The following is a 17278-nucleotide window of genomic DNA, read 5'->3' as shown; positions in this document are numbered from 1 at the left end:
CAGCTGTTAGTAATGCTCTTGGTCAAAAAATTCCACCCTCCCCAGAATCATCACACACCATATTCAAAACTCTGGCTGTGAGAAGGAATCCCAGATTCACAGTCCCAAAATCTAACCCAACCATTTCTTTACCTCAAACCACCTTGTTTGATAGGAAGATGCCTAAGACCACAACTTTGAGGAAGGGTATTTGGGAAAAACCTACAAAAAAAGGGGCAGCTTGAGGAGGGCAGGAGTGTTAGTGCTGTAAGGAAAAAAGTGATCTTTGATGATTCCAGTGAGGGTTCTGATAGTGATAATGCTGAGGGTTCTGCTGATGGAGGGTCTGAAAATGAAGATTCGAACAATGAACTCATCATTTCTGATGACATTCAACCTGTTAAAGAAAATTGGCATAGCTTTATTGATTCTGATGATGAAGACAACTACTTCAACAAGCTATACAAAAATGGAGAAATGTATAAAGAAAAAGATTTTGGGAAAATTTAGTTGAAACCTTGGATGCTTTTCATTGATAAAGGTCATTTTGAGAGAAACATTGAAGGACTATGCTGTTCAAGAAGGGTTTGCCTTGATTGTTATGTTTACAGACAATAGGAGGTACACAGTCACCAGCTATGCTCAAATGCTGTGACTGGAGATTACATGCAAGCAAGCTCCCAGATGGCAGAACATGGGCTATAAAGAAGATATGGCCTGATGTGCACACATGTAGGGGTTTGGAGACATACAACCCAATGTGCAATGTCAAGTGGGCTGCATATAAAGTGATGGAGGACATCAGGGCTAATCTAGATATCCCTGGGAAACCTTTGAATGAGCTGTTGTTTCAAAGGTATGGCATATACATGAAGCAATCTTCTCTCTACAAATTGAAGAGGTATGTGAGAGATGTCCTGTTTGGAGGGCATGATGAGTCTTACACTCACTTACCTACATATGCAGAGGTGATCAAGAGTACTAACCCAGAATTAGCAGCATTTGTAGCATGGCATGAGAGTGAGACCATCCCAAGGGTGAACTTGTTTAGCAGCATCTTCATCTCTTTTGCTGGGCAGTGGAAGGGTCTCTTAAGTAGTTACAGGCCACTAATTGGTGTTGATGGGGCACATTTGAAAGGCAACTATGGGGGTATCTTGTTGTCTGCTATTGCAATTGATGGAAACAATGAAATTTTCCCTGTGGCATATGAAATAGTGAGTGCTGAAGACAAGGAAAGCTGGTTATACTTCTTTTGGAATCTGCACAACCTTCTTAAAGACTCAAACATGACAGATTGGACTATAATATCTGATACACAAAAGGTACTTGTTCTTCTGCTTTCTATTAAACAGTTGCAAACATACTTAGACTTTGAATATCTGATTTGAACTTGTTCTTGTAGGGTGTTGACATAGCTTTGAAGCAAGTTTGGCTTGCAGCTAGGAGAAGGTATTGCTGTAGACACCTTAGCATAAATTTGAAAAAGCTCTTCCTAGGTTCATTGATGTATATCCCGTTCTGGAGGGCCTGTAATGCAACTAGCAAATTCAGTTTTAGAAAAGCCATGAAGAAGCTTCAAAAAGAGGGGGTTGAAGAGGTGATGTAGTGGTTTGCTGACATTGGTGATCAGTCTAGATGGAGCAAACACAAGTTTGATCTAAATTTTTGTAATGACTCAAACACATCAAACTTTGTGGAGAGTTTTAACTCAACCCTTGGGGTTAACAGGTGCAGACCTGTCTTAAATCTGCTGGAAGGTATAATCTAAAACTTTTTATTCATTTTGACTTATAAATGCTCATATATGCTAAATTGATCTTGTTTCTTGTCAAAAGAATTAGAAGGGTGTGTATGGTCAGGATGTTAACTAGGCATGAGAAATCAAAGTCTTGGAATGATGATGATGTGTGTTCTAAGATAGCTAAGAAGGTGAAGGACATCACCAAGGAAACCACTACTTGCAAAGCATACCCATCCAGTCCAAGAGAGTATGAGATACATGAGGGAAAATCTCAGTTCCCATTGAGCTTGAACAGCAAGATATGCTCTTGTGGTACTTGGCAGCTATTTGGGATCAGGGCAATGGTCCATGAAAAGGTTGATCCATACAACTACATCAGCTCTTGGTATTCTTTGAAAACATACAAGCAACTCTACAACCACTACATAAATTTGGTGCCTGATATGAGTTAGTGGCCAAGAATGGATGCATTCCCTCACATTGACCCTCCAAAAATGAAAAGAGGGATTGGTAGGCCCAGCAGGAATAGAAGAAGGGGAAACCTGGGAAAAGATCAAGGACAATCAAGTGTGGACTATATGGATCTTTTAGTCATAATTCTAGGACATGTAAGGGAGGTCCCACCAACAAAGATGTTGTAAAACAAATGGCAACAGTGTTTGATGCTTCACAAGTGCAGAGTTAACCCCCTCTCAGCCAGTCACAGTCCCAAACTTAGATGCTTCACAGTGCTTGATGCTTAGATTTGCTCAGATTTTTGTGTATTGATACTTTGGGTTGGTTTTTATCTGTAGTAGCTTTTGACAATCAGTTTTAATTTTAGCTTTTTGAATTATGCTTTTGACAATGAATTTGGTACTGTATGCTTTGGACATATGCAATGAATGGCAAATGCAGATTATTTTGGTCAGTATTTATGAGCATCATTATGTATTTGGATTTGCTCTACATTTGTCCTTTAATTAAGCTCAGCAATATTGAAAATAAAAGTTAGCAAATTACAATCTGTTTCAGAGCTTTTATTGAAATTAAGTTCAACAATATTGAAATTAAAGCTCAGCAATGACTTAGCTTTTATTGATATCAAATTGCAAATTACAGCAGCATTACATTATTTTAGAGCTACCACTAATAACACCAAATACATAACAGTGGCAACTTTGACCACCAAATGAAAAAGTCAGCAAATTCATCTGTTTTGTGCATGAACTCATTGAATTCTCTCCTCGAAAGTTGAACACATGTAGCTTCAATTGTATTAGCAACCCTACCTACTATGTCAGTAACAATATGGTCCTCCTTGACCCACATGAAGAATTCACACAGCCTGCACTTGTAGTAGGGTCTTCCTGGGTTTGAAATAGAGCTTGACAATCTGATATCAACATATCTTGAGGGGTCACAATTGCAATTCACTTATTTGAACCACAAACCCCTACCATTCTTGTTGCTAGAAGACCCCATGCCAGAAGAAGCCATTCAGATTCAAAAAAAAAAAAAAAAAATAACAAAAAAAAAAAAAAGAAAAGAGGGAAATTCGAGTGAAGAAGGAGAAGAGTGAAGAGGGAAAAAAAGAAGGGAGGGAAACAATATATACAGTTTGAGGGGGTGGGTAGGTTAGTTTAAATAAAGGAGGGAAAGTGAAGAGGGAAAAAAGGAGGGAGTTTTTTAAGTTAAAAAAATTGAAAAAAAGCCAAAATTAACCTATGGTTAACGTTTGTTTAATGTTAGGGTTACTTAAATGAGTGTGTGAAATCATGGGTATACCGTTGATAAACAAAAGTTAAGTAGGTGTATCATTGATAATCGCCCAAACCTTAAGTGTACCATTGTTAACTTCCTTTTTCTTTTCTTTTTTTTTTTTTTTAATACATAATTGTTACAATATATAAAATTTAGTAAAATCAGTGCAGTCCTATTTTACATTTTAACCTATTCCGTGCGTTAACGTGTGGACCTGTCGGAAATTTAAGCAAAAAAGGCATCATCAAATCACCAAACAAGACAAAAAGGGAAAAGTGAGGAGTGAGTAAGGAGTTGAATTAGCAGGGAAGAGAGAGAGAGAGAGAGAGAGAGATGAACAATCATGGCGATGGAGCTGGTGGTATGACGTTATCAGTATATGTAGAGAATCTAGTGATAATAGTAAGCTTAGTTATATTTGCTGGTCTGATGGCTGGTCTGACCCTCGGTCTCATGTCTCTCGCTCTTGTTGACCTTGAAGTCCTCATTAAGGCTGGCCGTCCTCAGGATCGTATTCACGCTGGTCCCCACTTTCTCTCTCTCTCTCTCTTTCTTTAATTCATCATATTTCATTATTATTGTTCTTGTTGATTTTGCAGTTTATTTTATGCTAAATTCAACCTTGTTTTTGGGTTTTTCTTGTTGGGGTTATTTGGATTGGATTTAGCATTACTTACCCTCTTCATCGAGTTTTATTTTCTTGTTCAAATTATATTATTGATGCGACAGTTTTTCGAGGAATTAATTATTTTCCGGATGACAGTACTTTCATTTAATTATTTAACAAATGATCAAACAGTTTTTCAATTTTTGAGTTTTTCTTTGGTAGGTTTATTTGAATTGGGTTTATATTGTGTTATGTTCCTAGAGGAATTAATTATCCTTTTGGGGACAATAATTTATAGTTTATTAGTTGAATGATCAAACATCTTTGGCTGCTGATGCTGAATATTGAATTGGTACCAAGTTTTGTATAGTTTGCTACTGTATGTATGTGGATTATGAGTAAACTATTTTATCAAGAAAATAGGATTTTTTCAGAGGATTTTTTTTGGGTTTTATATGATTTGACAGGATAGTTTTCCTTTACTCTGATTGAAAAGGTTCAATTTGGTACCATGCTCTAGTTTTGGCAAATAATTGGTCATTTTTATTAGATAATTAATTATTGGAATGTTTCGAAATTGGACCGTCCCCTTATTCTTACAAAGCGAGTCTTAACCAGAACAATATATTTGACATGATTGGTATGATAAGAAAGGAGGGCTTATTGGATGGTTGAGTGATGGATGGTTGTGTTTTTTTGCTATCATCCCACTGACTTGTTATGACCCATCTTTCTTTGGCAGCGAAAATATTTCCAGTGGTAAAGAATCAGCATCTCCTGCTCTGTACTCTTCTTATTGGGAACTCTTTGGCAATGGAGGTATAGGACGATAATTTGAACCAGTGTTGATTCTAGCCTCTAGCTATCTAGCTTTGATTATATCGACTTGTGTTTCCTTATTTTTGCAGGCTCTTCCCATATTTTTGGATAAACTTGTCCCCCCATGGGCTGCAATTGTGATATCAGTAACTCTGATTCTTATGTTTGGTGAGGTGAGAGATTTTTCTCACTTTTTATACTTCGTATAAAAAGACCTTTAGTTTGCATACAATGCTTTATTGTTTTTATTTGCCTCTTTCCTTGTAGATATTGCCACAGGCAGTTTGCACACGGTATGGGCTAGTGGTTGGAGCTACATTGGCACCCTTTGTTCGTGTATTACTTTGGTTATTTTTCCCCATTTCTTATCCAATTAGTAAGGTAAGATTCTGTTTGGAAAAACTGATGCATATGATGAGGGCAAGTATGATTTGTAGGTTTTTAATTCGAGTACATTCGCAATACGGCTTTAAATTGTCTACAACAATGCCTGCTAGTGAATGATTGTTGTACCTTTAGATTACTTTAACTAGATCATTGGATCACACGAAGGGTAAACAAGAGCGAAATACTTGACAGGCATGTGTTAGGCTCTTTTGTACTTAGCTTATCTAAATAAGTTATAACAAAATCAAGTGTAGCAAATATAAGTTTAGCTAAAAACAAGGAAAGAATTTTTTTTTTTTTTTTTTTTTTTTTTTTTTTTTTTTTTTTTTTTTTTCCTTTAATTTTTTGCTACTTTTTAACCATTTTTTCCAGCAAAAGCAGAAAAGAATGTAGCCTTAGTCAGTGGCGGATCTTGGTAAAAAATACTAAAGGGGCCGGGATATGAATATTTTACTAGTTGCTCAAAACTAATCACTATATTCCAATATTTTATAAATAAAATAACATTATTAAGTTTAATAGCTAATTAATTGCAATAATGTACCAGGGGCCGGGCCCCAAATGGCCCTGGTGGAAGGTTCCCCTTTGGCCTTAGTATGCATAAGGTAGATCAGGTGGATTCTAACACTTAAGAAAAGGGATCATCTTGTAATTTGAGATCTAGTCAATTGGTCAAGGGAAAAAGGGTTTGGAGGTTTGAGTTTATTTGTAGGGAATGTGGTGTCCAAGAATGTCCATGCACTTGTTGAAATTTGCTGCCTACAGTCCTGGAAAAAATTATCTGTAACTGATCTTTACGGGTCGACATTTGTTTTGGAATCTTCATTTTCTATGGAAATTTATATGTAAGGAAATTGGGTGATGTGTCTTGCCTATAAAGATTTGAAGATTTTATGTTTTCTTTGGTCATCTTGATCAAAGAATTTGGCTTGCTCAATCATCAGGTCACATTTTGTTTTTTTGCTTTCAAGTCCTTTTGAAAAAACGTAAAATCATTGAATGTTTGGAAGTTAAAGGTTCCAATAAAATTCAAGGCTTTCATTCTCAAAACAAGATGTAGGTGTAATTATTTGCTTCTGCAGTAGTCTACAAGAGCCTTATCTCCTAGTTTATGTAACACTTTTTTTTGGTTGTTGATTTAGAAATAAAGATATAAATTAGAAAGATACAAAGGGGGTTCCACCCATGTACAAAAAGAGACCTAAGGAAAGAAAAAATTAAATCATTCTCTTAAACCTTTCTGAAGCAGTGTTTGTGATCACATTTTATGTATATGCAGAATCTGATGCTTATCTCTTCATTTGCTGCAAGATAGCTGGTACTTTTTGGAAGTGATAAGCATCAGATGAAGCATTAAAAGGAGAATTCTGGTTCTGCTCTGCCTTTATGATTGGCCACAAGCGAGATGGGTTGGTTTCTTGAGACCATTGAAAGGTGCTTTAGAAATATGTTTTTTTCTGACAGTAATTTGGGTGCTTTTGGCTGAAGTGATGACTGTATCTTTCATGACTAAGTATTTAAATTAATTTGGTGAAGGTGTTATGGACTTTTGGGTTCATTTGGTGTTTTAGCCTCTGTGTCATGTGGCATTGTGTGCTTCTCCTACAAATTTACTTTCAGATTTCTTTTGTTCTTTTTCTATATACGATAGCTTTCCCTCTGTTTCAGCTTCTTTAATTTTTTATTCTTTAATTTTTTTTATGAAATAAATTTCTTATCTAAGTGTAAACATGTTTCGTGAACACAAGCCTTTTATTAGACTACTAATAACTGCTCTAGATAAGCTATGAAAGTGGCATTGGCATTGCCGAATTTAGATCATAATGTCCTTCCCTACTTAATAAAATTACTTTTCATCCTTAGCTAGAGTTCCATATTTGAGGATGAACCGTAAGTTGTAAATCTTGTCTGAATCAGCAGGCACTCTTTTCTTATATTAATATTATCTTCCTTGTTGAAATTAGGTTCTAGACTGGATGTTGGGCAAGGGACAGACTGCACTCTTACGAAGAGCTGAGCTTAAAACTTTTGTTAATTTTCATGGGAATGAGGTATACTTGTTGGAACTCCCTTGCAAAAGAGTCATCTCTGATTTACCTCTTCTCCCCAATTTTGGTGGAACTTGATGACATTTTGCTAACAGTTGGCCTTACATTGCTCTAAATGTTTGTTAAATAGGCTGGGAAAGGTGGGGATTTAACACATGATGAGACTACTATCATAACAGGTGCCCTTGAAATGACTGAGAAGACTGCAAAGGATGCCATGACCTTGATATCGAAGGCATTTTCCCTTGATCTGGATGCAACTCTTAATTTGTGGGTCTATTGCTGATTTTGAGTCTTCCATAGTGGCTCACACAGTCTTCATTTCTCTAATATCATATTTCCTCTGCAGGGAAACACTTAATGCTATTATGGCAATGGGACACAGTAGAGTTCCTGTTTATTATCAAAACCCATTGAACATAATCGGATTAGTCCTGGTATTTCCTTTTCTATATCATGTTATGCTTCACCTAGAGTTGCAACTTACGTAAATATCAACTTCCATTTTTTCTAGATTGCTTATTTGCTGACAAGTTCTCATTATTATCTGTACTTTGGTTGCTTGCATAGTATCTGTCACATATCACCTGCATTAGATGTTTCAAAATTGAAAGTTGGCTTTTGATTCTCTTGTATTGAGAAGACTACTCTGCATACTCTCATATGTTATAAAAAGTAAATATTAGATCGTTATCCTAGGTCGGGAGTATGGGTATTGCTCTTTGTGGGTGTTAGTTTATATATTTTAGGTATCATATATGGGTTTGGAATCAACTGAATTCAAGCCTATTGTTCAATTCACAACTATACAAAAAACTGAAACCAGTAGAGCTCACACTCTACACCTACTAGGTACGGGGTTTCCATTCTTAAGAGAAGTTGGGGGGGGGGGGGGGGGGGGTTAAGCCAAACCCCCACCTCTGATTCTGAATCAATTTTTTTTTTTTAACCATATAATTAATGAAACTCAAATATACTGGATGTTCAAACCCCAACAAGCAAATTCCATAGCCTGCTCTCTTCCATTGCTACATCGTTGTCACTTGTCAGACTTTCTTCTTGCACAATCACATGCTGATGCCACCACCACAGAAACCAAAACAGCTGCCACTATCTTCTGAATGCCTACTAATGGTGATAATATAGGAGTATCTAGGTCTTCTTTCCTTGGTTATGTTCAAACAATTAGGATAAATTGTGGACTGGTGTTGGAGCTTGCTGGTGGCTGTCTTGGTTGGTTGATATGGTGGCCTTAGCTTGACGTGAGAAGAAAAAGGATAACAAGGAAGAAGGGTTGCTGGAGTCCAGATTACATAACTTTTTTAATCTGTTTTTTTATTTGTTTGCTTTTTTTATTTTTATTTATTTTTTTAATTTATATCTGTGATGGGCTCTAGGAAAAAGAGAGATTTTATATACATTTTTCAAAATCTTTTATCCTATTGCAAAATGGTGGATTTGAACTTAACACTAGGTATTAAGTGTAGATTTTCTGGAATCAAATATCTCAAATTCAAGGGTTTGATATTGAAATCCACAATGACACCTAGTGCTGAACCAAACAGGGCCTGATAGATGTAGATCAAGTTGGTACTGGCATATTTTTTTTTCCTTATTACACATTCTCACTTTCTGTTTTTTTTGTGTTTTAATTTATTCTTAAAAGTTCCCTAAGACCTCTAACAGTCCTTACCCATTTGTAGCAGTGGGACTAGGAATATCTAACTTTTGGAAAGTAGTATGATCTGCTACCATGCTGTGATAATTATGCGACTGCTCTTCAATCAATTAAGTCATTGTGTTTAAGGAATTTCTTTGATTCTTAATTGTTTGCTCCATTTCCTTCTTTTGTAGTCAAAGTAGTATGATTCTTAATTGTTTGCTCCATTTCCTTCTTTTGTAGTCAAAGTTCATCAACTTTGATTGTAAATTCCCATTGATATATAAGAAAAAAAATATAGTTATGTGGGATCTTCTTAGATTTGTTTGAATATATATTTTCAAAATATTGGTTTTGTAAACTTTTACTAGCACACCATCTAAGTTTTTAATAGTCGAACATGTTCTTGACCGTCAAATGGGCCTAACGTGACAAATTCAATATTTATAACTAACACATTATGATGGACCGAACACAGTATTCCTCTCAAACTTAATAATGAATGTGACAAATTCCCTGTCGGAGACATCTCGCAGGATATACATAGTCCTCCTTTCACCTTACTTATGTGGCACTCTTTGGCGGAATATCCATTAAAGTTGTATCTTTAAGATCATATGCATTCTTTTTCCTAAAGTTTGCTTTAGGTAATTTTGATATGCAATCTTAATGGACAAATACGGCATTCCCTTTGATATGGCATGCTATATGGTTTTAGTCCTATGATTCTATGGATAAATTATCTGAAGTGATGGATGTTCAATGGGTCTTTTCACCTTCTACTTTGGAACATATCATGTTTTCTTGTTTATGGTTTGAAAGTAATAAAGGAGGAGTTTCCTTGTGGAATCAACCTGCCTAGCTGCACTTTGAGCTTAAACCAAAGTGCTAGGGTTGACAGCAGCATATGTATTGGATAAAGTGATTTAGTTTGCTTTCTTTTGTTGCCCTCTATAGGGATTTTCCTTAGGCATTTCCTTACATGATGTAAAGTGTGGTAGCCTGATTAGCAAGCCTTTTTCTTCAATGTAATTGTTTGGCTATGACAATTTTTTTCCCTCTGATAGATTTTACTCCTTAGCTAAGAAGAAATTAATATAATAATGCCTAATCTTAAGACTCTTTCACTTATTGCATATGCTTTTATAGTTTTTCTGTTTCAAGTGGTCTAAGAAAGGGAGGTTGGGAATAGTTATTGTGAGCTTCCTCGTCAGGAATGTTGATGGTATTCTTTCTTCATGTTGTCCTTTTGACTGATTTTGTACATCCCAAAGATAGGTATCATTGTTAACTGAACCATGGCTTCAAAGCTGTTTTCCTATTGTATAGGATACAATGTCTGTGGGTTATTCTTAAATGCGAGAACATTTTTGGGACAAAAAATTTTGTGAATTGTGAGATTGCCAATTTCCTTGGCTAAACTCAACCATTGAGCATTAATGGCTAATTATCATGTGTCCAATATGATGTTGGGGCGTTGGACTATATATTCATCATTGAAGTAAGGAGCCTAAAGTGTTGTGGCGATCATGGTATTATAAATTGGCTGCACTGTATTAGAATTTTAACTTACTATGATGGAGATGTTAGGTTGCAAGCTTGCAACAACCACAAATTATCCACATTGCCTGCAAAAGTAGTTCTGTTACCATTTCAAAATCGCAACTGCATCTGAGTGGAGTGATTGCACTTTGTGAGAGGGTTCTGGTAGTAAAGTCCTTGTTTTTCAAGCTGTATAGGTGCCTTTAATTTGGGATCCTTTCTAGCAGAATTCTGTCTCACACTGGCATGATGTGATTGATACATGTTGCAGGTGTCCTCCCTGGGTTTTTTTTGCTCATATGGAAGTGCTTTTTGTATTCTTAGAACAATACATCTGTATGTATGCAATTTTCTTTGTGTTGCCTTTATATGTTTCATTTTTCTGTCATCTGTACAGGTTAAAAATCTTTTAGGTGTTGACCCTGATGAAGGAGTGCCTCTAAGAAAGATGACCATTAGAAAAATTCCCAGGTAATAGGACTTTCTTGACATATTTTTTTTCTTCTTTCTGTAAAGCTATGTGAATTCAACCATTTGACTGAGTCTCTCCTAAAAGAAAATGCTATCTAAAAGGTTAGATTATGTTAAACTTGATATTATAGTACTCAGTTGGCAAATATTAGTTGTTTACTAGTCATTGTATTAGGTTGTTCGGAATAGCAAATAACTTTAGAAGGCCACCCTAATCAAATGTTTAGAATCCATTTTGAGAAGATGGACAAGGTTATCATCGTGGTGGTGATGTTTTTTTTTTTTTTTTTTTGGGTGAATTGCATATCTAGTATGAGAGTTTCAGCATCATTAGTTCTTACAAATTAATTATGAGTTTTAATTGCCTTAACATATGTTGCATAACATCTAGCAAGGCTCCATGCTTGGGTGTTTCTGAATTGTTAGAGACACAATGAACTTTTACTGAATAGAGCTTCTGAGAGGAGGTTTTTTTGCAATACAGTGCTACTTCACAAGGTTTATCTAGGAATTGTTTTGCTTTTCATGCTTGTGCTAATTTTATAGAATATAAAGCTTGGTAATTTAGTTTGAGCTGTATAATAAGCACATAGTTGACTTCTTAGTGCTTACTGCTTGAGCTGGAAGATATCCTTCAGAACCAAGTACTGTTATGACCAATATTGGCCACTTAATGCAACTTTCACCAAACAGGTTAGGAGGTTAGGAAAGCAAAAAAGTATATTTTAACCATAAGCAGGAACTGAAAGCTAAAAAGTAGAGTGGAGAAAAAAAAAAATGCATTTCTTACTTACTAACATACTTACATACTTTATAAGAGTTTTTTCTATCTACAGTCTGTTGGTGTTCTGCTTGTTTCATTAGAGGTTTGTCAGAGGACTCCTGATATCTAAAAGTTCCTGAGTTAAACTGTCATTTTTTTGATGATGATGATGACGATGACAAAGCTGTTTCCGTTTCTGCAAAATGAAAGAAAAATGATAAAATATGATAGGTTTTCAAAAATATTGGAGGTAGAAAAATGATTAAAAAAGTCTACAAATTTTTGTTGGAATTATGAATCTTTGGTGCCCATGTACTGTGTTCTTGGTTATGTTAAAACTTATTATGTTGGACATGATGTTTCGACATAGATAATTAATATGGACATTTGACACTTCATTTTGGCCCAAAAAAATGCAAGCTTTTTATAAATTGTCTTTACACTTGGACAGGAAAGTATAAGTTAAAATGGGTGTAGACGAAGTGATTTTATGTACACTGTATGTTTTTACTTTGATTATTGTTTATCTTTTACCCCTTTCTTTAGAATCTCCTTTTCCTTCTCCTTAAAAAACTTGCATTCCTTTTTTATTTGGTGTCTAATTGATTCACATGTGTCCAATGTCTTAATTTGTAGTCACTTATCTTGCTTTCTTTGGTACTACAGGGTTCCTGAAAGTATGCCACTGTATGACATCCTGAACCAGTTTCAGAAGGGCCACAGTCACATTGCTGTTGTTTACAAGGATTTAAATCAGACAAATGGAAAGCCTCTGGATGGTAAGTTCAGGAGCATTGACTATGTAATAAAGGGGATTGAATGAGAAATGCTGAGAAGGGTATTAGTGTGTGTGTGTGTGTGTGTGTGTGTGTGTTTTTTAATTTTAAAATCTCAGTAATACCACAAAAGCTTATGTTAATGAAGAACCCCAAAGTTCTTATCCACGAGCTCACTGTTTAGCTGGTAATTTCTCATACATCTCCAAGTTCGATAAATGCATAAATCTGTGCTACAGTGAAGCTACGGCAATATACTTATGCTCAGGTTGATCTTATTTAGCTTTGGTCATGAACTCTCCTTAATCTACCAGTTACCACTATATAGTAATTTACTCATTGATATGAAATGTGGTCCAACTACAACCATTGATATGAACTTGTCTACATAATGAAATTAACATGAAACTGGTCACTAAATACATTCAGTGACACAATCTTGATAATTGTATAGCAAACATTGTCAATTGGAATGGGTTTTTAGTGACAAAGTTTACACCAATGTGTCTATGTTGACCAGTTTATGCCACTGAGTGTAAAACCAGACCAGATTAGATCAGAATATATTAATTTCAGATCAGATTAGGTGAAGTGAACATATCTTTAGTGGCTAAATTAAGGTTATTTATATATGTACTGACAAGTTCTTGTCAATGGCTGTATTCAGACCCTAATTCATGTTAATTGATGATAATAATATAAAAACGATCTCATTGGATGCATTACAATTAATTTTAAACGAAATAAATAAATTTTTCAAAGTTTGGATATTCTCATGCCGGGGACCCTCATGTTATATTGCAAAAATTGTTGAATTAGAGTTCATGAGCCTCCGAAAGTCTTAATATTCAATATTACTACAACTGTGTTCTTTTTTATATTTAAATCAATTTTTAATCCATAGTTAATCAGCCAATTAAAACAAATTTTGATCCAACTACTACTAATTGACCTGGTATTAATTTATTTTAACTTGTTAGCTGTTAGCTGTAAAACTAACGTTTTAAAATTCTTTTTCCTGAAATAAGCTGTTTTGAATTGAAGAGAACAAAGTCTAAAATCTTGTGATAATTCTGGTAATTCTCAGATCATGATAGTTCAGGTAGTGATGTAGTCCAGCCAAAGGCGACAGATGTGTATGCACTTACTAATGATGGTGGAGGCCAGAAAGTGCAAAAAATTCCTGTTACTACAACCCTCAAACGACATAAAGGTTGCTCCTTCTGTATTTTGGATGTTGAGAACATGCCTATTCCAGAATTTCCTCCTAATCAAGTCGTGGTTGGTGTGATTTCCATGGAAGATGTAATTGAAGAACTGCTCAAGGTATGTATTAATTCTTATACATGATCTATGTCAGTAAGGCATACCTTTGTGAGCTACATGATCTAGTAATAACATAGAATCACTTATGGAACCTGCTTTAGTAAAGGAATCCAATGGCAGAAAGAAGATTTTATCTGTTGATTTTTACAGTGTTATTTGATCCTGTTGCTTTATTTATTTGTATGCACTCTAAAAATCCAGGCATTATGTAAACCAAGCTCTAGTATGAAACATGGACAGTCACCACATATTTGTAGCAACAAGCAATCTGTAAATAAAGTTATTAAATGTTAGGTGGCTGCTCAATTGTCCTCCCTAGTCCCTACCATAAATTCTAATCTGTCACCACATTGTCAAGGCCCCCAAAGAACATGAAGACTCTAATCACCTAATTTTTTTTCGAAGAACAATTTCATTGGGACAAAAAGCTGATTATAATTGATTTCTGCTTCATAAAGTGGACTAGTTTGTAAATTTTCTTTTGGTTACTCTGTGAGGATATTTTGTCTTCATCTCTAAAACTATCTTGGTTGACTAATGCCATTTCTTAAAAAAAAAAAAAAAAAAAAAAATTATTTTATTATTCTGATGTCAGTGGTGTTTAACTTTATGTTTTCTTTACTGATTATAGATTCATTTTACTGATTCACTATTATTTACTGATTTAAAACTGATTTTTTAACTGATTGAAACTTGTTTTACTGATAAGAACTAATTTGAACTGAAAATAAGTTATTTAAGGTAAAGAGAACATGGCCTTAGCCTACAATGCACTCTAAGAGCTGAAACATAAATTTTAGCTGAAAGAACCAACTTTCGTTCCTAAGACAAACATCTTTTTTCACTTTAGAATGGAGGCAGAAATGAGTTGTTTGGAAAATCCTCTGGAAGAACATGGCATAGATTAAGTTATGCTTGATTGGCCAAACAATTAAATTCGTGCTTTAAGGCTATACATGAGTAATTCATAATCAATTGGGTCAGCTAATTTGTTCGTTGACTATCTTTAGGGCCTAAGGTGTGAGGAAGGTATATGTAACATAATAGTGATGAATTCCGTAAAGAGAAGGCTAGTAGTGCCGGTAATTTTGCAATTGAACATGCTGGGGGAGGATGAAATATAAAGTCCTACATATGTCATAATCTCGATTCTCAAGATTGAATCTGAGCTAGAAGGAACTAGATTGACTTAGGTCCATTGAAAGGGTCTTTAACTTGAAGGCTATGACAGTGAAATTATTCAGAAGTTAAGCTCTTATTATCGTATAAGACTGAAGCAAAAAAAGAACTAAATATATCCAAGATTAAGTTATGGGAGACATTTAGAAGTATTTAAACAAGTATTTCCTTAAACAAGATTGAATCTCTCCATTGAAGTCCTAGCATAACGCAGGGAACAATTGAGCTTAAAGGTGTATGTAATAGTCAGAACCAGTTGTGCTGGATGTGTGATATGTCAAAGAAGCCAGAGCAAAGAATAGATAATTTCTTTAGGGGTCTTGAGTCTTGTGACCCTAAGATTGGCCGATTGATGCTCTCTTAATTCTGTGGGTGCATTGAATGAACCGGTCTTTTTAAGTGAGCTGTTAATTTTTTAGCTTCCTTCAAGCATCTTTATCTGTCAGCCCCCATTGTTCTTTTTTGCTTTTATCCCCCGTTTCTAATTTAATCTCTCATTGCTTTACTACAGGAGGAAATTTTGGATGAAACTGATGAATATGTAAACATCCACAACAGGTATATCATAACATTACCTTACTTCTACATGAACTTATTATTCTTTGTTTTTTCTGCAATAAACACTACATAGCTGACTGGAAATTACAATTTTGGCTCTCTTTTCAGTTTTACACTCATCTCAATTTATTGTAACCTATTTTGTACAATAAACAAAATAATGTTAGAAGCAAAGGGCTTATACAACATCAACAGCAAAGCCTTAGTCCTTAAATGCCTATAAAATTGAACATCTCAATGAAAATTGAAGTATGCCAGTTGTGTTGAATTAGATCATTGGTATCAAGGATCAATGTGTGTTATTTTCTCCCTGTAATAACAGGATCAAAGTCAACATGAATGCATCGCATGAGCAGCTTCCTGGCATAAGTTCTGAACAACCTTCTTGAGATACCTCATCTACTACTTGCGAACAGTAATGACTGGCTTATAGGACTGCGATGAGTAAAACTTCTGAGGCGGATGTGTTCAGGGAAAGATAATACTGTAAACTAGTGAGATGTATCAGGTGATTAAGTTTCTTTTTGTCGCTGCATGTTTATATGAAAATGGTGCTCCGAAATTTACTGAAGAGAATGTAATGCTAGTATGGATGGTAATCTCTTAATGTAGATACGCTCTTCTTTGAAAAATTGTACTAGAACTTGTATTTTTATGATATATAATTTGTATCATATAACACAGAAACACATGTATATTTGGAAGATTATATTAATTGATCATCTAATGATTTTTTAAATGATTTCAATGTGTAAAGCTTCCTTCTTTCTTTCTTTCTCTTTTTTTTTTCTTTTCAAAGTGTGGTTCAATACTTCAATCAATACTTGTTCAAGACCCAGTGTTACTGAGGAGGCTATAACCTCGTCTCCATTTAAGATTATTTGCAACAAATTTATTATTCATATGTTTCAAGTTACTTGCGAATTTTAACCCGTTGTCAATTAATTGATAAGTTTCTCTTTAAACTATCCCAATTTGAAAAAATATGAGTAGCCCCTCTTTTGTGTTCTCATTGTTACACTAATTGAGTAGACAAAAGTGTAAGGGGTATAATTTTTTATACAAGGCAAAAACCAACGAACGTCCCAAACGCGTTGGATAAGCTAACTAAGTGAAGAAATATAAAATTAAAATTAATATTAATTACACCGATCGACGCGTGATTTTGTCCAAATTAGTACTATTTAAAAAAAATATTTTAAATGCAAATCTAACGCTCCAGGGGCGTTCGTTAGCAAAATCCTTTCTATAACCCTCATTTTGGATAGAAAATTATACCACCATTTATTTAATATTCAATTACCTATCTCGATTTTTGTTTCTTTTCTTAATTACCCCTTATACTCAATTAATGACCTTTATTTATTTTTCTTTAATTTTTTTTTTTGGTTTTGTTTCTCATTTTCACCTATTTTCTTAATTCTTGTGAAAAATAACATTTAAAAAAAAAAAAAAAATGAAAGAGGGATAATGGAAATCACTATTGGACAAAATGATCAATTTTCCCCACCCAATCACAAAACTGAACAATAAAAAAAAAAAAAAAACCCTTCATTTGTTCTATTTTCCCTCTTTTGGAGCATAAAATAACACTCCTAAATAACAAGTAGAAAGCTTAACACTGAAGCCAATTTGTGGTAGTCGTGGACTCTGCTCAAAACGTTCCATTTACATGA

General features: G+C 34.7%; 2 protein-coding genes across 2 annotated transcripts; both read left to right on the top strand.

The window, feature by feature from the left end:
• The first annotated feature begins 617 nt into the window (after positions 1-617).
• LOC145583989 (uncharacterized) lies at positions 618-2175 on the top strand. Its single transcript, XM_081640930.1, has 4 exons — positions 618-1304; positions 1385-1579; positions 1711-1739; positions 1818-2175. The coding sequence occupies exons 1-4, from the start codon at positions 618-620 to the stop codon at positions 2173-2175; spliced, it is 1269 nt and encodes a 422-aa protein (XP_081497056.1).
• A 1551-nt stretch (positions 2176-3726) lies between these two features.
• On the top strand, positions 3727-16344 carry LOC145586311 (DUF21 domain-containing protein At1g47330-like). The gene is made up of 12 exons (XM_081643098.1): positions 3727-3989; positions 4816-4892; positions 4982-5065; positions 5160-5273; positions 7244-7330; positions 7458-7597; positions 7677-7764; positions 10927-11000; positions 12430-12542; positions 13627-13865; positions 15556-15602; positions 15925-16344. Exons 1-12 carry the CDS (start codon positions 3800-3802, stop codon positions 15989-15991), a joined length of 1320 nt encoding a protein of 439 aa, XP_081499224.1. The 5' UTR covers positions 3727-3799; the 3' UTR covers positions 15992-16344.
• Positions 16345-17278: the final 934 nt, after the last annotated feature.

The sequence above is a fragment of the Chenopodium album genome, chromosome 16, assembly GCF_948465745.1.
Source record: "Chenopodium album chromosome 16, dcCheAlbu1.1, whole genome shotgun sequence".
Classification (NCBI taxonomy): domain Eukaryota; kingdom Viridiplantae; phylum Streptophyta; class Magnoliopsida; order Caryophyllales; family Amaranthaceae; genus Chenopodium; species Chenopodium album.
This window is presented reverse-complemented; position numbering and strand designations above follow the sequence as displayed.

Excerpts from the sequence above, each read along its gene's own strand:
- LOC145583989 (XM_081640930.1), top strand. The coding sequence starts at position 618 with ATGCTCAAATGCTGTGACTGGAGATTACATGCAAGCAAGCTCCCAGAT. Across the intron at positions 1,305-1,384 it reads TAATATCTGATACACAAAAG|GGTGTTGACATAGCTTTGAA; the intron begins GTACTTGTTCTT and ends TTGTTCTTGTAG. Across the intron at positions 1,740-1,817 it reads TGTCTTAAATCTGCTGGAAG|AATTAGAAGGGTGTGTATGG; the intron begins GTATAATCTAAA and ends TCTTGTCAAAAG.
- LOC145586311 (XM_081643098.1), top strand. The coding sequence starts at position 3,800 with ATGAACAATCATGGCGATGGAGCTGGTGGTATGACGTTATCAGTATAT. Across the intron at positions 7,765-10,926 it reads ACATAATCGGATTAGTCCTG|GTTAAAAATCTTTTAGGTGT; the intron begins GTATTTCCTTTT and ends TCATCTGTACAG. Across the intron at positions 11,001-12,429 it reads ACCATTAGAAAAATTCCCAG|GGTTCCTGAAAGTATGCCAC; the intron begins GTAATAGGACTT and ends TTGGTACTACAG.